Below are 23,948 nucleotides of genomic sequence, written 5' to 3'. Positions count from 1 at the left end.
CTAGCCGGAAAAACAACGCCGGCTCAAGAATTGTGCCTCTTCTAGCCCGCCCGAGTATCTTTCCACCTCTTCCGGTTGAACATTCTGGCAAGCTATTTTTTTCAGGCAACTTTGTCTAGGCAAGTTATTTCTAACAATTCCGCAACGCAAAGGAAAGAAAGCAAGCAAAAGGTTTCAAGTTAACCAGAAAAGCGATCTTGACCGCGCTATCGTTTAAGTGGAGGGGAGAGAGTTGGTAAAATTTAATTTTTCTTCATTACGCTCGGTAATGGAGGTTCTAAAGCCCTGAATGCTCCGAGGGGGTCATCAGTGTGGGAGTGTTCCCTGAGCATCATTAACCTCTCGATGCCGCTTTGCTGCTCATGTCACTCCACAGCACAACAAGTGCTTAGTGGGACCGGTGGGTTGCTTGAAGATGCTCACGGGTTGATGTCTTTTCCAACAAAACTCTTGCCCCTCAAGTGTCTGTTTTATATGTATGTTTGTGGAGCTTAATTAACCGGCACCAGGGCCCCTACGTCACGGGCTATATGCCCTAGAATTGCCCCGAACACACGGTACCTGCGGGCAGTTGGCCCAAAAAACCCGTCCGCTCAGCGGTTATGCCCACGGTAAGGTAGTATAGGGCATTTTCCTGAGTGTCGAAACTTTCCGTCCGAATCACGTTCATTACGGTCGTTGAAGTCGCTTTGGCTGGGAGCGGTTTGCTCGGTTTTTGGGAAATGAGCGCGCTGCAGGGTACGTACGAGGAACGCAACGCCCGGGAAACAATGAGCCAAGTTTTGTAAATAGTGATTATCCACATGCCTGAGCGAGAGCCTCACATTTAGGTACATCTCAGCAACAGGGCTTTTATGAGGATCGGGAGCGTTTTTCGGGAATTAGACAGGAGAGGGGCTGCGAGAGGGTCACTGTGTAAGTGCGATAGCCGGCAGCAATATGGAGCCGTTTTTGATTGACGGTCAAAAGTGTAGCAAGATGTGAAAGAAGATAACTTGAAACCCCAATTCTTGGAAATGACAATAAGCAGAAAATCTGATTTCTTGAGGTGAGGATTTCTTGAAAATCTCATTTCCTCACACAAATACACAAAAATATCTCCTATAAAACAAAGATGTCCTTAGTAAGACATAAGAAGAAGAAGTAAGACATAGTCAGTCATATCAACATTAACCAAAGTTCCCAATAACTGTACCAGTCGTTCCCTCTAGCTACTCATTCCGACCACATCCATTATCTACTATTTGTCATTCCCACCCTCTCTGGAGCGGGAAGAAAAAAGGAAGCAATCTTATCCTTCACCACCAACACCACTGACCAGACCACCCGCCCGGGCTAATGTACATTCGTTCTTGCTTATCTGTCTGTGTCCATCAGGGGAGCAACTGGCTGCGGGCTCTAATGTACGAGCAAACCGTCAGCACCAATGTAAAAGCAACAATTGCGTTGACCACCAACACACCAGCCAAATACTACCACCAAAGAGAGTATGTTGGTGGGTGTTGCAATGAATTTCCCACACACATACATAAAAAGAACTTCGTACAAATAACATCAACGCCTCCTCCCGACATCAAGTGAAACGTCTAGTAAACGCGATCATTAATATCCCACACACCCTGTGGCGCTTGCTGTCTCTCAACCGCGCGGTCTGGGGAACTGGGCAAGGGTGGCGCGGGTGTCCAACGTAGCGAGTCTTTTGTGGTGATAAAGTAATAAGTTGTCGCGTACGTACCACACCACCAGCAACCGGTGGCCCTTGGTAGTAATAGGGCCACCACTAACTTCCGAGGACAGTATGATGAGCGTATAGAGAGAGAGAGAGAGAGAGAGAAAGGGAGAGAGGGTCGCTCTAGGTTTATCTGTAATTATGCATCAAATCTACTTACCCTCATTACGCCCCAGCTGTGACGTCGGTATGGCGGATGTTGGGCACCAGCCGTTTAAGAACGCGATAGTTTTGCCCCAACGCTGTGGTGGATGATGTCGTTCTCCTTCGCACTCGAAACAACTGTACAACACACCTCACAGTTGTAGCGGTAAAGTAGTACCGGCACCGGCGGCCATATTTAAATTCTACACCTCGCTGAAGCGCGTTGTGCTTTCACTGCTGCGGGCCGGAAAGGACGCCACCACCAGCCACTACATTTGTCGTCACTTGTCACACGCGAGATATCGGATCCACTAAAAACCGTGTTGCTGGAGCTGTTTTACTCCAGCGACTGGTAACGCTCGCAGCAGCAACTAATCCACTGTCTGCTTGGATGGCGATGATGATGGTGTTGCCGTTTCTAATCCAATTCTTCATCCGCCGGTGTGACGTACCCGCAATGAAGATGTAGATGTCGGTACTATCCTTTACCAGCCTGCTGTGTGTTTTGCAATGCTCAATTGCGTGGCCCTATTTTCACACAGATTAAACACTCACAAACACACGGGGTGCTACGCAATCTGCAAACCCCGACATCCGGGGAAACTAATCGGCTTAAATATGGCGCCGCTTCGAGGCGCCACCAGATCTGGTCACTTTGATCGCCCCACCGCACACCAACACCAGCGGCGGTCGTGTTGTTGTCAGCGCGATGGTGTATTGTTGACCTCAGGTACCGCCATCGACGGGGGGGGGAAGGGGGTTTACACGCGGTGACACTAATTGAAAACTCACACCTGTCAAAAGCACACACACTCACACACGAACATATTGCTTTTCCTTTACCGCTCCGAGGGGGGGGGGAGGAAACGCTTCGCTTTTCCGGTACTCCTTTCCCTCTCGCTCGCTCGCGTGGATAATCACTATTTCATTCACGGGCAGCCTTCCTACGAGGTTTTTGCTAGGACGACGCGGTCGCTGTGTAGCGTTGTGTGAAAGAAGTGAAAACGATGACGTTAGCTGTGGTATGCAAACGCGCGCACCAGGTTTTCGGGGTGGTTCACCGGATCGATTACCGGTTGACCAACCGTAACACACTCCGGTAGGAATGCTGCCACAAAACCCAGCAGCAGCAAGTGTTCTTTGCCACAACTGCGCCGCCTCGGGATACTGATGATGACGTGGTATGTGTGTGTGTATGTGCTTGTGTCTCCGGGGCCAATATTTACCAGCACCACGAGCAATGGTGCAGCAAAGCCTGCTTTGTTTGAAAACGGACGAGAGGAGATCTTCACCGTGAAGAGTGGATAAACATAGCAGCAGTAGTAGTAGCGAAGCGGGCTTAATCCATGTTTACACTTTTGCCTCTTCTCTCTTTTGCAGGTTCCTTCATAGCCAGCTGCTTTTAATTGTTGTCGATCTTGTGGAGTCTTCCAAGAGTGAACACGGACACTTCAGCGCGAGGAGCAATGTTTCACCAAATATCCCTCCTAGTACACATACACACAGACACCCGGTAAGTCCACATTTCCTACAGTATCGTACGCGTTCAACGTTTCCCGTTCTTGATGCTCTTTTCTTTCACCAGAGCCCTGGATCTTCAAACGATCAACGATAGCACACAAACACACGAAAGGACGAACGTGTTCAAGTGGCATAGGACAACGACTATGGAAATGAGCCCATGCGACCACAACATGTTGCTCAAGAAGCAAACCTCGGTCTTTGCATAGCTCGAGCCACGGCAAGCTTTCCGATAGGCAAATGAGACGACCTCTACTGGATTAACAGGATCAAAGTGGCGGATGCGCGACACAAGACAACGGGGGGACAACACTCCTGATTATCGAAGCGCTCGTGGTGCGCCACTTGAACAGCACAACAAAGTAAGCGCGAGCCTTACGATAACGAGCAAATTCCAACCAGCCCCAGCATTAATGTGGGAAGGAAATTGGGTAGGAATGATAACGAAAATCGCATTCACAACACCTCCCCGGGGGCGGCAGTCGGTTTGCGCCGGTAAAGACGGAAGACATAGCGCGTTGAATCAGTGCAGCGATAGGGCCAAAACGGGGACACTCACTTCGCTGCGTTACGGGCTGGCGTGACTAGCGACAGTTTCCGCGGGGACAGTAACAGTGAGGGAGAATCTTTCCTACTTTCTTGAAGCCACCACGCGCTGCAAGAAGTGCAATCTTTCACACTCGCAAACAGAGATTGCTCAGTGTGCCATAAAATTCTTACGTTGGGCTGAATTTCATATCCTACGACACACTGCAGCGCCAGGATTATACACCCGCGAGCTGTGGACAGAACCGTCAGCAGCACCTTCTCGCTACCCGTTGGTGTCGTTAGGAGAAAGTGTACTGTGAGTGTTTGTTTAGTTTTAGAGAAGACGCTTCCCGTTTGCTTCCCTTTTTTTCGAACAAAAGCATTTTTTCTCTTTTTCCTAGTATGTCCATCCTTCCTTTGTGTATGCGCTGTGCTGCCAGAGCGTGTAAACTGGAAGACAAAAGGGCAGCCTCGGCATCGGTTCAACATTCATCATGCTCCAGTGTTTCTTCCATTTGTAGTATGCTTTTTGTCGTCTAAAAGTCGCGCACACCAGCACACACACACACACACACACACACACACACACTCAGCCAAGCCCGCGCTTGGACCAAATGAGTTGGCGAAGTGGAAAATCGTGCCACCGAGTGCCCATATTATTCGCAACGCACGCAATCGAACCAGCAGCGCCAGCATGAAGAAAAAAAAAGAAGGTTGGCCATTCCACACCGAAAAGACCTCCCCCGTGACCCGCTCGGAACTGTGTGTTGGTGAGCGGTAAAAGCTTAGCGAGCATGGTCACGAAACAACGGTTTAACGGATTTTTCTGTTTCGTAGGGCAATCAGCATGCCTTTTTGGATTGCGTATCGTCAAACTTCACCGTTTGCCCGGGACGTGCCTGGGAGACACATGGGAGAGGGATAGGACGCAATCCCCACGCACAGCAAGCACCTCAGCGAGACCTCCAGAGGGAAGAATAGAGGGAACACCATTCAAATTTCACGGCACAAGACCCGGTGCACGGTCCAGTGAGCACCAAATCCCTTTCACTTCATGTCCCGAGCACCGTGTCGCCACCTGGACCACCGATGCGAGCGGAGCGCACAGACACACACAAAAAGGACCTCCTCCAAACGCGACAAATTAAAGGACACCCTGTGAAGTGTCTACCACCGACTTCCTTTTGGGGGGGATGGAGTCACACAAGAACAAACGCACACACACACTCGCACACGCCTGAAATGGGTAAGAAAAAACTCGACCCCTTCGCGCACTACTGCTGGTACCGTGCGCTTCCGTTAGCACACCAGCCGCCACCACCACATTGCTAATTCTGGCTCGTTTTGCACTTTCGTCTCACTCCCGTTCCCTCCCTCCCTTGTAGCATACGTTCAGGTTTGAAAAAGCAAACGAGAATTGGCGTGACACATGCACGGCACACGGCGGTGAAGGAGGAGGAGAAAGGACGGAGAAAAATCCAGGGAAAAAAGGGGTCAGCGGAGGACCTCACCGGAGCAGGGCCTAGTCCGGCTGCTAGGATTTTTCTTCCGTCTCTGTGATCCTGCTGTTGTGTTTCCCTTCCCCTTTCCGTTTTCCTGCACCGTTTCCCGAACAATCCTAATCCACAAACACACACACACACACACACACACACACACACACACACACACACACACACACACACAGGCACACACACGCACACACAAACACCATCCCCAGGGTAAGGAGGAGGGAGGTCTTGGTTCTGTTGCTCAACAGACACTAAGTAGTGTATGAACTCTCTACACAAGTTCTCCCTTGTGCTTTTTCTGCAGCACGCACAGCGGCAACGTCTACCAACCCGCATGAAATCTCTCCGGCTACTGAGTGAGTAGCCGAGACCCGAGCGCGCGGCCGGTACGCGAATTCCGGATGCCCGCAGGAGCGCACTCGGGTACGATGATGCTGCTGCTGCTGCTGCTGACGATGATGATGATGACGACGACGACGACGATATGGTACCGTCCCGTTCGCACAGGCTTTCGGTTTCACATGGGCCCATCGGTTGACGTAATAACACGGCAGAGTGGACCCCCTCCGAAGTGGAAAAGCTCCCGCCGTGTGCACGCAGCGCGCAACAGTACCGGAGCACCGGGATGTAAGCGGCAGGGGAAGTACGGTGAGTACGATAGGGGAAGGCGCGAGTCCTTTTTTCCTGCCACTGCTGCTGCTGCTGCACTGTGGAAATCGATCGGATCTGGTGACGTAGGTTAGAGCGAGACGACCGGTTGTTTGCCGCATGGGGAAAGTGTTGCTCTCCGCTCGGGAAAACATCATAGCAGCCGCTTTCGGAAAGCGCTTTGCTTTTCTGAAAGCTTTTCTTGAAAGCATAACAACGCTTTACCATCACGCGCGAGAGGATTTTAAACGCTTTCGCCTGGAAGCCTGGTAAATGGTTAACATTTATTTTATAAATTTATTTGTCCATTAAGAGCAAAACAACGATAGTTCAATATGTATCTAAAAAAACATCATAACTAAAACGAAAGGAAACACGCTGACGTGCATTTTCAAAAAAAAGGTATGCAAAGCAACAAAACAAACTTACTGAGTACCCGTCCTAATCGTAACAAGGGATTTTGCATTACACAGCAGTACTAAACCTACCCTACCTATATCCTATTACCCGCTTCACTTAAGTGCGCCTAGTGTGTGTGTGTGTTGTATGTTTTGTGTATGAATTCGTTCTGTTAACTAATCTTTGATTTTGGTTTTTCGTCCAATCGCTTTTGGTTTACCATTTCGCGGTCCCGTCCAATAAAAAGCTCAAAGCTTGTTCCAAACTCCCAACCCAAAGGCATTTCGGTGCGCTTGCCGGGCGGGTGGCTTCCAGTTCACGAAGTAATTACATTTCTGCCGACCAGTTGACGGACTCAGCTCAGTCGTCCCTGTAGGATTGGTTCCGTTTTGCACAGGTTCATCATGGTGCGTATCTGGCCGGAGGTGTTTAGCCCGTACACATCGAACCCGCTGCGATCCATGATGCAGATTCTACGGCAAAGAGGATGGAAAGCAATGGATATTTTCAATAAATGTACGCATACGTTGGCATGTTGGCTTGCTTACCTTCCGCCCGAAATGGAGTGCAAAAACTTCCAGTAGCTTGGCCGCAGATTTTGCGGCTCGATTGTGGCCGCGTGGAACAGCAAGGCGGTGCTGACGGCGTACAGCATCACCGTGAAACCGGGCACGCGCGGTAAGTATCCCTTCTCTATGCCCCAGTTGTAAGTAATCTGTAAATTCAATAGCCATTTTAGTATAATTTTGATAAAAATCCTTTTTTTTTAAATTGCAATTTCAATTACCTGCAGCGTTTTCCACATAATGTACAAGGCAATGGTGTTGTCGGAGTAGAAGGCAAATGCAACACTAGCTAGCAGTCCGCTAGGGAAGGCAAACATTGGACTATCACTGTCGGTAAAATGACGTAGCAGACAGGAAGACATCTAAAAAAGAATGGAAAATTGTCAGAAGGTTCGCTGCTATTGAAGAAATCTCATTCCTTACCTTATAGATAGAGGTGAATCCACCGAGGAACAGTCCCAGCCGGGCAATGTCCTTGCTGAGGAACGTTTTGCGCAACAGTGCCGGTCGGCTGATGAACTTCCGCATCTGCAGCACCGCCTTCATCACGACCTGTATCCCGAGACCGATCGAGAACATGCGCCCACCGCTAGAGAGCGTATCATACACGCAGCCGTACCGATGACGACACAGCTTATGCTTTCCCATTGCCTTCAACCGGCCGGTAAGCTGCAGGTAAGCCTGCACTGCCGCCTGTATAAAGGGCAGAGGGTACTTTGGACTCTTGGAAGCGCGCTGGCTCGATTCTGCACGACCGACGACGTTCTGTACAGCCGACGTTTCCACTCCTTCCGACGGCGTGTCCCCCTTCATCACCTCACTATCACCGATCGCGAACCGTACGACATCGAACATCGAATCGCGATACTCCTTCTGCCTGTTCTTCCGGTAGCAGTACATCAGCACCGAGGTGGCCACACCGAAGATGGCAATCTCACCGTGCGGTATGGATCGCACCAGCCCCCGCGATTGCAGTATGTTCCACATCGTTTCGGTCGCCACGTTCGACACGTACAGCGCGAGCAGCGCCCGCCGGGACGAGCGCTCCACCATGATCGAGATGAGCGCGGCAAAGAAGGCGGGTACGTACGAGGCGGTGTAGAAGTTGTAGCTTCCCAGCAACCGGCGCAGCGAGCACATCATGATCGAGTAGCTGAACGCATTGGTGGTAAGGAAGGCGGTCGACTGCAGCCAGCCGCGCAACGTTTTCTTCAGCTCCGGCAGGGACGGTATCCGACCGCGCATGACCAGCGAGAGCTACGAAGAAATTTCAAATTATAAGAAGTTGAATCATGCTAAAGGTAAGACATTATTGAACCCTACCGCATAAACGGCTGCGTATATGCGCAGACAGTACTGGACGCCAATGATCATCAGTTCCGCCGTCGCAACGGTGCACGATTGCGTCCACGGGTGCACATACTCCAGGCAGGTGACGGGCACCGGGGTCATCTTGCTTAGCACTTGCATCTTTCCAGAATGGTCTCTTCTTTTGCAACGGTAAAAAAACACGCAGCAGCCGCTTACACCTAAAACCGGTACGCAAACATGACACCAGCAAGTGTGTGTGGATTAGAAATGAAATTAACCGCCTCGTACGGGGCAAAGTGTAGAGGGACAGGTTCATAAAACGATTAAGAAGGACCCCCTCCATTCCCCCTTCCTCTGTAAGGGCCCCTTTGGCAGCGAGAGAAAGGAGATAGAGAGCGAGAGAGACGGCGATACAGAGCGACTTTTCAAAGCTGCGCAAGCAAAGCCAACTTTAATCGCTGACATAATAACGTGCTGTGCCGCTGGAGGGGTAAGCTATACGCGTCAAGGAGACCCACCGAAGTCATTATGGGCAGCAGTGCGCAGCAAACGATCGACGCAACATGCCCCGCCGCGTGCGCTCTGTTGCTTTTGAATTTGTTTACTTCGCTCGCTCGCTTTACCCAAAAGTGGTATTGCTGATTGAAAGCATTGGCCGCCGTTACTTCGCGTTCCTTATCAGGGCCGAGGCTTGAATTATATTTGGAGAGGGAAGGAAATCGGGGGAAGGCGCGTTAAACCACGAGAGTGATTGACGATAATTTTTATCAATCATCGACACAAAAAAGGGCGATGAACAGTGTGATACCCAATATAAATACAGCGTGTATAGGACGAACCGCACGCAAGCAGAGGTTTTAAAGGTCGCCTATCTATGCCCCCTTCCCCCCTCCGATTCTGACGGGTGGTTCAGCTGCCCATTAACCATCCAAATGTATTCCACTTGCAAAGGCGTGCACTTTCACGGAGTCTCTGCAGCACATGTAGTTAGCACCTACTAAATATATTTACTCTTTTTACTTTCTGCTCCTCTTGCTGCTCGTTGCTTGGCCCTCTTCCTCTTTGCCAATTGGACAAGACCAAGTTGCGATTAATTATCGGCCAGCTGTGGGACCGTGTACCGTACGTGCCACTTCACCGAACCACACTGACGGCAGGAACTGCTTGGTGGGCATGTACGGCTAGAGCGGTCAACTTATCGGATGAAGGATCCTCGTCGTCGTTTATCGCACAGCCTTAATCTCGTGCACCGAAGATAATGTAATTCCTAGCGGATCTAGTCGCCTCGGGATCCTGCTTTTTCGGTGTTGGATGGACGAAAGCCAAAACAGTGCAGGGGCGCCTGCTGACCACCACGCTTGCTTTGTTGACGACAGCGAAAGGTTAAGGCTGTCGGACTCCAGTCATCTTCGGGTCAGTTTGTTGCGGAAATTAGGGTATTTTACTTCATGGCTTCGGAATATTGTTACTTCTCGTCCGCTCGTAAACTTTGCTGTACTTCTCGCAAAGACAAATGAATCACTGCACACCACCACACTGGCGTACATAAAAGGTACAACTGGTACAACACCAACTATTAAGTAACGCAATGCTGCTGGCTACTCCTTTGATAAGCACTCCTCTCCTCCGTCTAATTTCCTACTTTGTAGTGACGAGAAAACGGGGGGAAAAAGCGCTTCGTACGGATCCAGTTGTGTGTGGTGCAGCGTGCCACTTATGCGACTGACAAATAACAACAACACCAACCACGCACACACACGCACACTTGTCCGAGCACTGACAACAACAACACCACATGCGACCGCTACTGCAGTGTACGCGAGAAAGAGATGCCCGCGAGCCCGATTGTGTGAAAGAGACAGGTGCTAGAACATTGACAGCTGACAGCGGCAATTTGTAAACATTGCAATTACGAAACCCACAGCAAAGCGTTGAATTTAAAATATGCAATTTTCAATTGTATCAAAAAAGGACGGTTAATTTATTTACTATTTTGTATAATATCCTCTCTTATCTGAATAGTTTCATGTGCGTGCGCATGTGCTCCATTCATCAATAAGCACCGTGGGAGATATCAAAGCCGATAATTGATGTGTGATTGTTTATCTGATTTCGTTCTTTTGTACTTTTAGGTATTCGTGAGGAATTGGATTTTCATGAAAGGATTCCCCGTAAATAATTTATTAAACTGTACACAAAAGGAGATCTTTATATAAATGGGACATTCTGAAAGCGATGGTGACATTTCCGAAAATCATGGTGTACACTTTCTCCTTCACGAAAGCGATCCAAAACGTTCTCGCTCAAACCAGCTTGCATGGTGTGTTTCATCTTGTGCACAAACGCAGCACATACGTTGAAAAGTAAGTAACTAGTCGTCAGTTCCAAAATTTGCTACCCAAATGCAATTCTACATCTTCCCCACTTCCCCCCAGAGTAATATGGCTTGGCATCATTTCGATGGCCCTGTTTGCCGGGTGCTACAACGTCGGCAGCTTTTGGGTGCGCTACTGGACCAACCCGACCGTGATAGCGCTGGATCGTGACTATCACCTGTGGAACACCACGTTCCCCAGCCTGACCGTGTGCTTTCAGAAGCGGTTGAACGAAGCGGCCCGCGATCAACTGATAGCACAGGTGGATCCGGAGCTGGCCGAGCGGTATGGCGAGTTTTTGGACACGCTGCTCGAGAGTGACATCGAGAATGTGGGCCATCTGGCCGAGTTTGACGAGTTCGAGGGGACCAATCTGCGCCAGCTGCTGAACGAGCTGACCGATCGGCCGAACGCGGTCGTCACGATGGAGGGTGATCTGCACGGAACGCTGGTACGATCGCTGACCGAGATGGGCATTTGCTACACGTTCAACACGGCTATCGGTCGGTACCTGAGCATTGATCCGTACGCGCCGGACGAAAAGCTGTACGAAGTGAGCGTGTTCAATGGGGAAGCATCGGCAACGATATCGAACTGTACCTCTAATGGGAATGTAAGTTGTCAGGACTTCAGGTTTGCAGACGATTGCTTGTAAAAAGCATTTTTGGGAAGATTTTCTTCCACAGCCCGTATGAGATGCCAACGATCCGGAAGTCATTGCTTATCGAGCGAGGATTTTTCACATTCACCAAGATGGATTTCAACGCACTGGCAATTACATCCGTTCCCGCTTTGAAGAGTTTAAGTATCAAGCAACGGAAGTGTCGCTTTCCGCACGAGTCCAACTTGAAGTTCTTTCCGGAGTACTATTCGTACGGGTTGTGTCTACTGGAGTGCAAATTCTACCTATTTCTCAAGCATTGCGATTGCATTCCTTACTTTTATCAGATATCAGGTAACGCAAGACACTCTTTTCGAAAAATTAACTCTACAACATGTTAGTTTTATCGTCTCCTGTTTAATAGATCCCTCCAAGTACTGCAAGCTCTCGCAACTTGCCTGTGTGGAGCTGTACCAAAGCTACATCTCTTTTCTGACGGCCGACGAGCTGCGGGAAATCTTTGGTGCGTGTAATTGCCTGAAAAACTGTGACGATGTCACGTTCACGCTGCAGCACTACGGCTCAACGTTCTGGTTTAACGATCCGGTAATTAAATGGAGCATCCGCATACCGAAAATTCGTTACAGTCGAAGAATCATTTTCGACTTTATCGATGCGATGGGTGAGATAATGTGAAGCGCAATGAGGGTAATGTAAAAGTTAAATATCGTGTTTTTTCTGGTCCCAGTGTCCACCGGCAGCATTCTGGAGTTTTTCTTCGGCTTCAGCATCATCACGCTGGTTGAGCTGGCGTACTTTTCCATGAGAAATCTCATCCTTTCCTGCTTGCGCATCAAAATGATAACAAGAATCTGCAAGCGCAAGCAGCGCAAAGTAAAGAATGGTATTATTGGCAACCAGACGATCATTAAAAAAGTGCCTACAATTCGGGTTAATTGAAGAAAAAACGATGTTTCCCGTATAGCATAGCAATAACTTATTTTGAACTTTGAATGTCCTCCACGTGACTGTTGGAGCTGGGCACTGCGTACTCACAGCACAACAAAGCAAACTGACAACCGTTAACTGTCAACGCGAAATGTCAAGACAACGGCTTCATTTTTCGGAAATTGTAAACGGTCGATTGCATTGTGCTACAGATTTGTCGAAAAAAGTTTATATTTTATTAAGTTGTTTGTTGAAAGATACACAATGTCGTACACCGAATACTCGAAGGAACTAGAAGCGTTTATAGCAAAGCAAAGACAGTTACTAGAGTTGGATAAGGAGCGTATCCAGCGTATCAAGCAGGAAGATCCACACACACAACATACACCTTCCCGCGCGGAAGAATTGCAAAAGGATGATGTTTCCGTGCAAGAGATAGCTAACAACAACTGTCCCGCCAACGATAAGCTATCGAAGGAAAAGGTCAACTCTCAGCTTAGTAAGAAAACGGCCACGGTACCCGATGTGGAAGCCGGACCAAGCGGAAAAGCACCCCGCGAGCGAAATGTTTCTTCTGCCAGCTCTATTGATTCACGGCCAAACATGGACCACCGAGCGCGCAATGTTGTGGCCGCACCGACGACACCAACCGACGCAGCACCATCACCACCACCAGCAACAGTCCCGTCGGCTGCTCGTGCGAAACAAATGTCGCCGCAACAGGTGAGTACTAATTGAAGGATGAATACAATATTTCGCCACGAATTTCGGCCACGGATTCGGCGCAGTGACTTTCCTGGTCGATTCCTGTTTGAAATAGCGAAGGCTTACGAACGAACGTCCTGCTATTGGGCAGAGGTCGGTCGGTGTGATTCGAGAACCGTTTGCCTGCCAGTGCCTTCCAAGACGACCACTTGGCAAGACATACACCGCACCACGGTGGCCGTGCGCGTTCGTTTTCTCGGTATCCGATTGCCGATATTGAACCGTTTCGTCTTGTCTTCCAGTTCCGATTGTGCGCTCCTTTTGTGCAACTACTACCGAGCCGGCATGTTAATCAGTTGCGTGTTAATGGTGTTGACGATGTGAAAAAAAATGCGATTATATGTTTAATTATGTGATAAAACATTCATTGATAATCATCACCACGCCACTGCCGCTCGATCTTCTTCAGATCCGATCACTTTGGATTACCTTGGAATTGGTGCGGGACAGTAAGTGACGCATTGAATTAAATTCATTAAATAAGCCTCATCGCTTTGCCGGTAACGGGATCTGTGCCATTGTTTATGTCGCGTTCTCAACCCATTGAGTGATACGTCTTCGTGAGGGGGAGGACGAAACAATGCTTCACTTTTCGGGGAAAAGCAGTGGCTCACAGAATGGTTCTTGATATCTCGCTTTACCCGTTGTCATAACTACAATATGAATTCCGAGCAAGTTGAATAAAAACAGCTTGCTGAGGTTTTTTGTTATTCAAACGGGATCGTGACATGATCGTCGATCGGCAGATAATGTTCAAGTAGAGTTCAATCCGTCTTAAGAGGATTGTGTTTACGATATGAAATTTAACTAAATGTTTAAAGTTATGAGCTTGGACATAGGTGATAAAAGATTATTGTGAATTACTAACCATTTACATTAAATTTTTATCGTTTCGATCGTAAATTAATCTTGTAAATCTTTTCAATCCAGAATGTTCATTACGCTCAGCTGACATAGAGAAGCGAGTACGCGACCCGGCAAGGTGGTGTGTTAACGATAATAGAATGATAATAATCTCTATTTGTCCATTCATCGCCAACAAAGTCACCTGGAGGAAGGCTGCCGATACATATCGGTAATTGGAAAGGAAAAACATGTCCTTTGTGCAAGCGAAATTGATTTCAATCAGCTCTGTTTACCTTTTGCGCAATTGATTTATTCGCAATTTGCCTAAATTGTCGATTTCATTCATGCAGGTGATACAAATCATACAGTTTCTAGCTTAATGATTAAGTAATTATGTCGGTTTAAGCAAAATGTATATGTAAATCTTTAAAAGCTTACGATTATCAACTCTATTTAGTATACAAATAAGGTTACATTGTCATAATTATCTTCCCCTGGTTATGTAGAAGTACAACACATCTATACGGTTTTATAGCTCCTATCGATCGATTTGACCATCGTCGCCCCAATCTGTCCTTCACGTATGACAATGCAAACCCGTAAAAAAACTCCTATAATTAATGAATACCACAACATTAGAATCTCACTCCCATTCTCGCCCCATTCGGCACATAATTTATCTTCCCTGCCTCACCCGAAAAGAGCCAAAAACCATCACAAATTATTCTGCGCAAGAATGCAATTCTGAAGCCTTATGTTTTTGGTAGCGGTAGTCTTTTTTCTGGGTTTACTCACACGCTCTACTAACCTCCAAACTGATCCTCGAGTGGGGGTCGTGTTGCGTACGTAATTTGTAGTACTCGTGAATGGGATGGAATCAGATCATCTCAGGCAGGGGGGAGAAAGAAACTGGCCCACGACGTTTGATGGGTATCGCCAGTACACGATGGCCTAAAATACATTGGTCCTGTGTCCCGCTGTAGTAGTACAGCCAAAGCTTTACTTCCTCAAATGTTGCCCAAGTTGACCGCGATGCATATTGCGTTGACAATCAACCACCAGCCACCCCTCCACAAATGATTCAAGCCCAGACGACGGCGTCCGTCCGACTGGCTCTCCCCCCTCACATGTCCCGACCATTTCTCATCTAAACGGGCGTTCTGTTTTGGGCATCTAGAAATTGGAAATTAATTCCAATTCCGTCCTAAATTCGTCGGCATCAATTCCTGGCCATCGCACTTGACATAAAATCAAGATGGGGGAGAGAGAAACAGATCCTGCCCGGCATAGTGGAATCAGTGTCACCGCGCGGAGCCGCAGTCAGTCAATCGTCGCTGGACGAATGCAGCGTTTGGAGATTGGAAAGGAATGGGAAAGGTGGAGAATATCGCATATTAATTGGGAGAAGATGTAGGACCCGGACCACTTATTGGCTGTTAGTCAATACAGAATGTGTGGTCTACGGCAAGTAAAGTGGCACGGATTGGGATAGGAGCGAGAGCTTTTAACGAAAGCGTTTTAATCGTATATTTTTTGCTTTTCTTTCGTTTAAGGGTTGCCAACAATGAATATAATCGTTTTAAATTAAAAGGAAAGTTACTGATTGCTTCATTGCAACTAGTAATTAAGATATGTATTAATGTCTTGGTTCCTTTACACCGAAAAAGAAAAGCGCCATTGAACGAAGCGAAAAACGAGGCCTCATTGCTCTACATTTTACCCTTTCATTGAACCGTTTTACCCGTTCAATGATGGAATTTTAAATTTACAAACCCATTTTGTAGTACAGTTGGGCAAAAAAAGCGCACAGTGACCGTGAAGAGGAAGGCAGACTTTTCTTAGTCAGGCGATTGAAAATTATAATACCGCTTTTTCCCTTAAGCGCTTAAAAGGTTCCGCCTGTTTTCGCCTGTATTGAGATCATTCCCCCAACACGGGACTGTGCCGCGGGAATATGAGAGTGAGTGACGTGTGTGTGTTATTATATTATGTTATTATATCGACCGAGACCTACCGTCGACGTGGCGGGAAGGAAGGGTGTAGTCGGACGTCTCAGACCTGTGGTTCGGCAGGAACAAATTACTTATGGCAAGGCGTTATTTTGAAGGATGTAAAGCATTATGTTGCGGCAAACGAGTTTTTTTGATGGCGAAAATGTGTTCTGGTTTGAAGAAAATGAGTAAAATGGAGGTCATTTTCTGTTTGCAGGTTCTCGTCCTTTTACTGGTTTTATCGTAATTTAACATTGCACTGTTGCTATCTAATAGTATTTGGTACTTTTAATACATTTTTCAGGCTTGAAATGACTCTACAAAAAGATATTTTAAAAGAAATTTTAGGAATTATCGTTCAAAAAAGAAGGAAGTATCGTTAACCCTGCATTAAACAAGTATAAGAATGTCCCAATCTGCTGAAAAATGATGAATATAGCTTCCAGAAACTTGGGAGCCTCCAAAAGCCTACGTCTATTGTTTTAGACAAACGATCTCTTCCGTTTTTTCCGAAACCATTGGTACATCAAGCATCACAATTAGAAGCAAACTTCAGAAACCGTTACAAAGCACAAGGCTCGAATTTGTGTCGAATGCATGTCGCCTTCTACCGGGCCTAAACATGCTGAAGTTAAACAAATGGATGTACAAATTTATTCCTATTCCATCAAAATCCGCAAGATAATTGGCAACTTAACCCACGCCGGAAGTAGCCACTTAACTGTAGGGGAAGTCAACCTTGAAGAAGGCTTTAAGCATGTCGCTCTACGACCATGAAACACTGCTGGAAAATCCTTACTATTGAAGCTTTTTTTTTGTAGGAAACTCAGCACAATTTCAATTTCCAGTAGAAGAAAACTATAATATTCAATTTCATAAAGGGGGGTACGAACCGCAAACGTCAACCTTCCACCGCTAAGAACCTTAGTGTCTGGTGAGTGGTCTGTAGGAAAGTGATTATTTCGTATTGCCGCCACCATTACCAGTAGCCAGTAGTCTAGCGTAGCGTGGAAATGGGTGGCAATGGGTTTGTGGTGGCGCGTTGATGATGATATTACATTTTTCAACAGACCTCGTCACGAACAGCTCGTGCCTCGTAACTTTCATAGGACATTCATACACATCGCACCAACACCCTAACCAAAAGAGGGGGGTGATGGGTGATGAGGGACATAAAGTAAAAAAGCTCCCAGCTTAGAATAGTTCGTGGTTGGCTAAAGCGGACCGCTTACCTCATGAGTGCTAACGCTGCGGCTTACCTTTCACGCGGGGTTGATAAACTTTACAACTTTTTAAATTACAACATCAGGTGTAATTGTAAAAAAACAATTCCATTATCTAACAAACCCGGGAGAGAGATAGAGAGGGTTCATTGTGCCACTGGATGTTTGTTGGGCTTTGGTTGCCCGTTGAGATGATGCGATGCCGCTTTTCCGGTAGTCGCTAGTTTTGCAATTTCCTGTGCGGACGAGCCTTTTTGCCTGATCCCTACATTGAAACTAAAAACAAACAAAAAAAGAAAGAATGGAACACAAGTGATACATGGAAACGTTTAACGCCACGTCCCAAAGGTACGGATATGGGGAACATGTCCGGTGGGAAAGCTGGCGACTAAAAGCTACCTAGTGTGGTCGCAATGGATAGTTTTACATGATCATTATGAAAATACGGCAACATACAATGCAGACAGACATACACACACTTGTGAGGAATGTAAATTGAAACTTTCGCTGCCGTGTGGCGTGGAAATGAAATGTTTATGAGAGTGGCTGGCTTTCAACTTGTGCAATGTGTTTACCTTCCGTTTAGTAGATCCTTGCCGACGATAGCATTGAACGCCGCGCAGTGTTTAGGTGGCCTTTAAAGGTGTGCAATGGCAGACAGTACAAGCTAGAAAGGAAGCTTTTCTCTTTAATATTACTAGAAAATGACTTCACAAAGGCAACAATGGTTTTTTATGGCCTTTCCTTGGGCTTCCTTAAAGGGCAATCATTGACGTACAAAACATGTTTCTTACTTACGTGGATCAATATCGTTCTGGACGCTAAAGTGAATGCATGTGACGCGTCAGCCACCAAAATGGTTATGCAAATGATAATCGTACCGCTACATTCATCTATAAATATCTGATTCCGTTTCTACCGAACCACGACCTTTTTCAGGGAACGAAACGCACACCGACAGGACGTTAAAACGCCATTCCGATTCCCGATTGTGCGTGCAACAACCAAGCTCTAATGAATTTCCTTTCCAATAATGTAGTTTAATAAACCCTCTTTCTCTCTCTTCTTTCATTTGCAGGATGAGATGGAACAGTGGGTCTCGGATACGTTCTTTTCGTACTTTCCGAGTTTCAACAAAAAGCAGAAGGAAAAGAAAACGGTCCTGTCCCGTACGCGCCAGCAGGAGTATCAAGAGTATTTGAAAAATGTAAATTTCATTGCTAACGCGGTAAACTATCCTCTGGTTCTTTGACTTCGGCTAGCGCTCTACCATCACCTTACTTTAGAGAGGCACACACGGTGCAAATTTCGTAGTAAATATTAGTGTTGTAAAGTCACACGAGGTCACAAACGCCCCACTTAGTTTTAGTTTAATTTTGTAAAGCAATTCGCTTTCCTTCCTTCTTTCTCGTACTGGCACAAAATGTAGTAAAACACACCCGCTTTTTTGTTTACTCATGAGCAATCAATTAACACACTTTTCCACACTGTTGTAGATCCCGGAAGTGACGACGAAACACCAGCAGTACATGCAGAAGTACGGCACGGGCAAATCACCCGGCGGTACGGAAGCAACCAATGAGAAGGGAACTGGCAACGCTCCTACAAGCCCGCCGGCTGCTGCTGGCACTGGCCCTGGTGGTGGTGCCACTGGTCAACCACAGGTCCGCTTCGGCAAGTCGCTAGTGGCGGAGGGGAACTCCAACTACCGCAAAGGTAGCCCGCGTGAGAAGTTGATCCAAGATTTAGCCCATACTGATCTGCCTACCATTCTTAACACAGACACTATCGATCGCAGGAACAGGATGTTGGCCGATGTACGTATATGGGTCGGGGGGAGAATTAGTTATTTTGAATATGAAACAAAATTTTGGACTATTTTACGTCTTTTCTCTTAACAAGCATTCGTGGCGGAATTTGATACTTGTTTGCTTTGCTTTTCTGCTTAATTTGAAACTAATTCAAACTGTCTTTTTCCTTCACATGTTCACACAACCAACGCGCGACGACCCCACTATCGAACAGGAGGAAAGCCGCCGTAAGCTGGAATACCAGAAGGAGCTCATCAAGCAGATCGAGGAAAAGCGCAAAGAGGTCGAACGGTTGCGTGAGAAGGAAAAGCTCGAAGAGGAAATGCTGACCAGGTATAAAGAGTGGCGAGAGCCGAAGCAGGGGAGGGGAGGCGGGCATAATTGGAAATTTTAGAAAAGCTTTCACACGCACACAACAATTAAGGCAATAGGTTATGTTACATTTGAGGGTAATTGCATTCGATCACGGAGTTGGGCATTTAACTTAAAAGGAAAGCTTAATAATGGAGCCATTTTTAGAAGAGACGGTTCTTAAATTGTTGTTTTTTTTTTTGCTAAAATAATGACCTCAAAAATCGTTCTTATCTCATTGCAATTGGCACGAGCCTATTAGGTCCAAAATTCCGTCACGCAAATTTACTCTTTTTGTTCCATTTAGTACCGGTTTTTTACTCTACAAAACTCTCGATTTTTTTCAATCTATGAATTAAACCCATCAAAGCCGGCTGGAGCAACAGCTGAAAACGATGCAGCTAGAGGAGCAGCTCGAGCACGAGCGGCTGCGCAGCGAGAAGATCCGCATCGCCAACGAGCAGAACCACATCCGCCGGCTGCAGCTGCTCGCGAACCTGGAGAACGATCACAAAGTCTTCAACCCGTACGATGGCCAGCGGAAAGCATTTTCGGAAAATGGCGGTAAAGCCGCCGCGGCGGCTGCTTCCTCCGAGACCAAGCCAACCGTTCCGCAACCGAACGGCGGGGCCTTCTCTTCCGGCGACGAGCGGACAAAGGCGGCGTACCAGCGGTACATAAGCAATTCGGCCAACCAGCAGCAGGAAAAACAGCAACCCACCACCCATCTGCATCCGTTCGTGTCGGTTGCGCCAGCCGTCTCTACGAACGCGCTCGCCCTGTCCACCGAGCAGGAGGACTATGAATCTTCCAGCGAAACGACGGCCGACACATCGGTGATGGTGGGAGGAGGAGGAGGAGCGGTGGACGATCATCGGTTCCAGTACTGTAAGAGCTGCCGGACGGACGGTGATCGGTCGCGTCTTCCATTGCAGCCAGCGCTGGGAAAGCACAGCAAGCGCCGGCAGCATTGCGCCAAGTGTAAACGACCGGAGGCGTACAATGGTGGCAAGCGGGGGGAGGACGGTAATAGTCGCTGCATAAGATGCGAACGGACAATGAAGCGAGCGATGAATGGAACAAAGGGAGCATCGTTGTGTGCCGTCTGCACACTGTCGACGGAGGCGGACCAACAGAACAAAAACTTCCTCTACCATCCGAAGAAGCAGCAGTATCATCACACGGAGCGGCGGCATCATCGCGCCCCACTCGAAACGGACGACGATGATGTGCAGGTACATCGGGCGGTGGCCAACACCACCACCACCAGCACCGTTTCACCGTCGCAGAAGAACCCCTTCAAGGTGATCGACATCCAGTATCACGAGAGTGACAACGAGCACGGCGACCTGGACGTGCTGAATCCGGTGATTGTGCGCAACAACTACCGCAAGCCACCGTTCTCGCTCAACATCGACAAGGATTCGCTGTTCCATCCGAGCAAGAAGCCACCGGAACCGGTCTTCACCGTGAACATTCGCAACGGGGAGGTGTTTGTGGACAATAAGCTGCGATCGGGAGGGGCGGGAGGGCCGTCCCGATACGCTCCGCCCGACAGCCCACCGCTGTCCGATGGGGACGGGGAAACTTCGTCCGCCACCGTCGGGGACGATCTGATGGATGACCGGATTGCCAAGTACGTGCGACACTACAACACGCTTTGGATGAAGCGTGGCAATGGTAGAAAGGGCAACAGTAATGGGCAACAGCACAAAGATTACCATCATCATCATCATCATTCTTCCCATCATCATCATCAACACCACCATAATCATCGTGAGCAGGAGCAGCACAGCAATGATCGTGCGAAGGGGAACAAAACCGGACCACTGCTTCCATCGCTTTCGCCCCCGAAAGTGTACGTAAGTGATCGACCGGACAATCTGAAAAGTGACGCCCTGAAGCTGATGGAGAAGAAATGGGAGGTAAGAAGAAGTGGAGTAAAAGGGGTAGAAAAGGAACTCTTAAACAACAGCTTTTCTTTTTCCAAAAAGGTACCCGCCGTTGAACGGACAAAAGTGAATGAAAAGGGATCAACGCGTGTGTTGACGCAGCTCGGAGCGATCCGAAAGCAGCTACAGCTGGAACAGCTACAGATGGATGGTGGTCCATCGGGATATTCGAAGAATTATTAGAATCATTGTGTTGTTATCTCAAGCGCCTTTTTTTTTGGTACTTCTTTCCGTCCATTTTAGTAGGAGCATTTTGAATTAAAGCAACCGTTAGATGGATTTTTTGTTGTTGTATGCGGCGATCGTGAAATCAGCTTAAAGTTGAACTCAATCAGATTCCTGGCGCACAGTGCCTGTTCGAATTAAACCGTTGAACCGTTTTAGCCCGTAAGCTTTGATGAACTTGAATAAACTTGACGAGGAAGGGAATATTTCATTCCCAAACCGAAAAGAAGGCTTTGACTGTTCGCACAGTGATCCCCCTGTGTGGGGAAAGAAACGACCGGCATACTAGGATGGAGAAAACACGTTAGTTCATTGACACGAATTTTAAGGAGGTGTCTCTTATTTACAACGATAGCTAACAACGGCACCGGTTTGTTTGATGTCCACGATTCTTCTTCTTCTTCTTTAAAACACCTTCTCACTTGGTCGACACGCGGGTACGCTTGTTCCAGCTAAAGTTGATGCCGTAGTTCTTGACGCGCGGCTTCTTCTGCACCTCCTGCTTGTCCACGAACCATCTCCAGCCGTTCTTCTCGCAGTGGGCGATCGCCTCGTCGGCGCTGGTGAAGTCGACGCGCATGTTCGACAATGGATCACCGCTAGAATGTGGTGAAAGGTGAAAATTACAACAAAATGCACTTTCGCAACGTCCCCGCAAACGCAAACACTCACGTTGAGGACCATCCCATCAGTGGGTTCTCCCAGCGCTCGCGGTTATCGAACTCGATGCTCCAGTGGTGGATGTTGTCCGTACCGCTTTGCATCGCGTTCTTGGCCGGCATGAAGATGCGCACCCGACGCTCCTTCACGTGCTCCTCCGGCACGCCAGTAATGGGGCTAATATCGACCTGAAAGGGAAGGCAAACATGTGTTTTGTTGGGGATATCTTTTGCCTCTTAACCATACAACAACCATCAACTAACCTTGGTCGGCACTGTGATCGTGGGAAGGTGGTCACGGGCACGCTCCTCTGCATCGGCGAGAACAACGCTAGCGTCCAGTATCGGGGCTTCCTTTTGTGCCTTCGGATCCTTGAACGCGATCGATGACGTCGAGAGTGATGCACGCATCCTTGCGGAGGGGAAGAGAAAAAGGATATCAGTTGCCACAAAACAATTTCGATTACACAACCATCCATCCAGCCGGGAGGAGCAAGTGGCATGAAGGGAAGTTCGTTCTTGTTGATGATTGCAATCAACACAAGGCAGTTTGTGTTTTGGCACTTTCGGCAGAAGCTTACCATTGCGTAGCACCAGCTCTCGCCACTGAACGCAGGAATAGGCTCATTTTTGCTTTCGATTTTCCCGTACGCAGACACGGTGCGATTTTGCTGCGGCCAGATATTTTCCTTTGACAGCGAGTGGAAAAAACCAAAACAGAAACCAAACTGTCAGTTGAGGTGACAGGTGGAATCGGGGAGGATGCTGTCAGTACAGTAGAGGGATCGTGTTTTACTGCAGCAGTGTCTACACGGGTAAAGAAGTTGAAGCAGAAGATAAATTAAAAAAATGAACAGAATTTGAGAGTCTGAAAAAGATAATTTCATGCATAAAAATCAGTAGAATACCGTTTGTCCATACTCATAGTGATTTTTTTTGAATTCCAAGTATTTTTAACATTGTTTTTGAAAAAAAATATGAATTTTTGTTTGGTTTTCGTTTGGATATCTGTCAATGGATTGTTTTTCATATCTCCTCCTAGGGATTTTTGAACAACACGGATATTCAGACAGCCGATGAAAAGGCTCGGTACTTTATAGCGAAATAAAATGCACCAGAATAAAATGTTCCAACTCAAATTTGAGACGAAATTATTTGCCTAGGTTCTGTCGTGATTGTTACACATTTTTTAATTATTTTATAACTTCTTCTTCTCTTCTTCTTCTTATTTGGCACAACAACCTTTGTCGGTCAAGGCCTGCCCGTTCCACTTATAGGCTTAGTTAGTCCTCCATATGGGGGCACGGTACAATCGACGTTTGAACTGATGGCGTACATGTTGTTAAGTCGTACGAGTTGACAACTGCACCGTGAGACCGGCCCAATTTTTATTACAACTTTATTTTGTTCAATTAATATTTATTAGTTATCTGTAAATGATTCCGGCTAAACCAATATCGTTGCGAGCAACTAAGATAGATTTCATGTTCGTTCGTACGTTGCCTGACTCGTCTTCTTTCCTTGATCCCATAATCTGTCGCTCTCCTGTATCTGTTATTCTCGAACCAAGCATCCGTCTTTTTTCTCTCGAACATTTTGTACATCTCTCTCTACTTTAATGTAATCTTGAACTTTTTCCAGCTGCTTGAATACTTCTGCCAAAAGAATTCCATTTGTTTTCCAAAGAAAAAGTCAATTATTGAGAGTAGGATGCCGAAATACGGAAGAAACTGTTTTCAAGAGCACATTTTTCCCATTTTGCACAAACCCGTTGCCACCATGCTGTCAGTTTGAACGCAGTGCGCCACTACTGCTGCTGCTGCCGCTGCAGCCTATGCTGTCAA

The 23,948-nt window shown here is 47.4% G+C and overlaps 5 protein-coding genes and 1 long non-coding RNA gene across 21 annotated transcripts in view; 3 read left to right on the top strand and 3 right to left on the bottom strand.

Annotated features, from left to right (window-relative positions):
* The window catches only part of LOC1270015 (sodium channel protein 60E), a 127,260-nt gene extending 121,434 nt beyond the window's left edge, over positions 1 to 5,826 (bottom strand). For 9 of the 11 annotated variants that reach the window (XM_061644114.1, XM_061644123.1, XM_061644122.1 and 6 more), the window contains exons 1-2: positions 5,764 to 5,826; positions 1,890 to 2,848 (exon numbers count right to left, since the gene is read on the bottom strand). The gene's annotated coding sequence lies outside the window, so the exon portion shown is untranslated. Of the gene's footprint in view, positions 1 to 1,889; positions 2,849 to 5,744 lie in introns of all 11 variants that reach the window. The other 2 variants (XM_061644116.1, XM_061644115.1) reach the window with 2 other exon arrangements.
* On the top strand, positions 2,848 to 6,238 carry LOC133391285 (uncharacterized). The gene is made up of 6 exons (XR_009764779.1): positions 2,848 to 3,054; positions 3,254 to 3,386; positions 3,459 to 4,238; positions 4,324 to 4,692; positions 4,760 to 5,643; positions 5,738 to 6,238. It is a non-coding gene; the product is annotated as an uncharacterized LOC133391285 (long non-coding RNA).
* Positions 6,239 to 6,364: 126 nt separating this feature from the next.
* On the bottom strand, positions 6,365 to 10,145 carry LOC1270017 (transmembrane protein 135). 2 transcript variants are annotated; one of them, XM_061644181.1, is made up of 6 exons: positions 9,369 to 10,145; positions 8,370 to 8,575; positions 7,470 to 8,303; positions 7,268 to 7,408; positions 7,029 to 7,195; positions 6,365 to 6,953 (listed from the first exon to the last, which is right to left on the bottom strand). In XM_061644181.1, the coding sequence occupies exons 2-6, from the start codon at positions 8,514 to 8,516 to the stop codon at positions 6,836 to 6,838; spliced, it is 1,407 nt and encodes a 468-aa protein (XP_061500165.1). In that variant the 5' UTR covers positions 8,517 to 8,575; positions 9,369 to 10,145; the 3' UTR covers positions 6,365 to 6,835. The 2 variants fall into 2 exon arrangements, with proteins under 2 accessions (XP_061500165.1, XP_061500163.1); XM_061644179.1 differs by having other exon boundaries at positions 10,000 to 10,100.
* Positions 10,146 to 10,219: 74 nt separating this feature from the next.
* LOC1270018 (sodium channel protein Nach) lies at positions 10,220 to 13,425 on the top strand. The gene is made up of 5 exons (XM_061644178.1): positions 10,220 to 10,720; positions 10,793 to 11,345; positions 11,405 to 11,687; positions 11,758 to 12,015; positions 12,082 to 13,425. Exons 1-5 carry the CDS (start codon positions 10,593 to 10,595, stop codon positions 12,291 to 12,293), a joined length of 1,434 nt encoding a protein of 477 aa, XP_061500162.1. The 5' UTR covers positions 10,220 to 10,592; the 3' UTR covers positions 12,294 to 13,425.
* LOC5667347 (uncharacterized) lies at positions 12,417 to 21,671 on the top strand. 5 transcript variants are annotated; one of them, XM_061644140.1, is made up of 7 exons: positions 12,417 to 13,004; positions 18,185 to 18,334; positions 18,603 to 18,822; positions 18,889 to 18,923; positions 19,132 to 19,250; positions 19,639 to 21,193; positions 21,263 to 21,671. In XM_061644140.1, the coding sequence occupies exons 1-7, from the start codon at positions 12,546 to 12,548 to the stop codon at positions 21,401 to 21,403; spliced, it is 2,679 nt and encodes an 892-aa protein (XP_061500124.1). In that variant the 5' UTR covers positions 12,417 to 12,545; the 3' UTR covers positions 21,404 to 21,671. The 5 variants fall into 5 exon arrangements, with proteins under 5 accessions (XP_061500124.1, XP_061500123.1, XP_061500122.1 ...); XM_061644142.1 differs by having other exon boundaries at positions 12,451 to 13,004; positions 18,185 to 18,313; XM_061644139.1 differs by having other exon boundaries at positions 18,185 to 18,313; positions 18,603 to 18,923.
* Positions 21,672 to 21,731: 60 nt separating this feature from the next.
* LOC1270020 (NADH dehydrogenase [ubiquinone] iron-sulfur protein 4, mitochondrial) lies at positions 21,732 to 22,846 on the bottom strand. The gene is made up of 4 exons (XM_308676.5): positions 22,686 to 22,846; positions 22,369 to 22,516; positions 22,118 to 22,293; positions 21,732 to 22,044 (listed from the first exon to the last, which is right to left on the bottom strand). Exons 1-4 carry the CDS (start codon positions 22,730 to 22,732, stop codon positions 21,864 to 21,866), a joined length of 552 nt encoding a protein of 183 aa, XP_308676.4. The 5' UTR covers positions 22,733 to 22,846; the 3' UTR covers positions 21,732 to 21,863.
* Positions 22,847 to 23,948: the final 1,102 nt, after the last annotated feature.

This window comes from Anopheles gambiae, chromosome 2 (genome assembly GCF_943734735.2).
Source record: "Anopheles gambiae chromosome 2, idAnoGambNW_F1_1, whole genome shotgun sequence".
Lineage (NCBI taxonomy): Eukaryota > Metazoa > Arthropoda > Insecta > Diptera > Culicidae > Anopheles > Anopheles gambiae.
The sequence above is the reverse complement of the archived record's forward strand: the minus strand, read 5'-3'. Positions and strand labels throughout refer to the sequence as shown.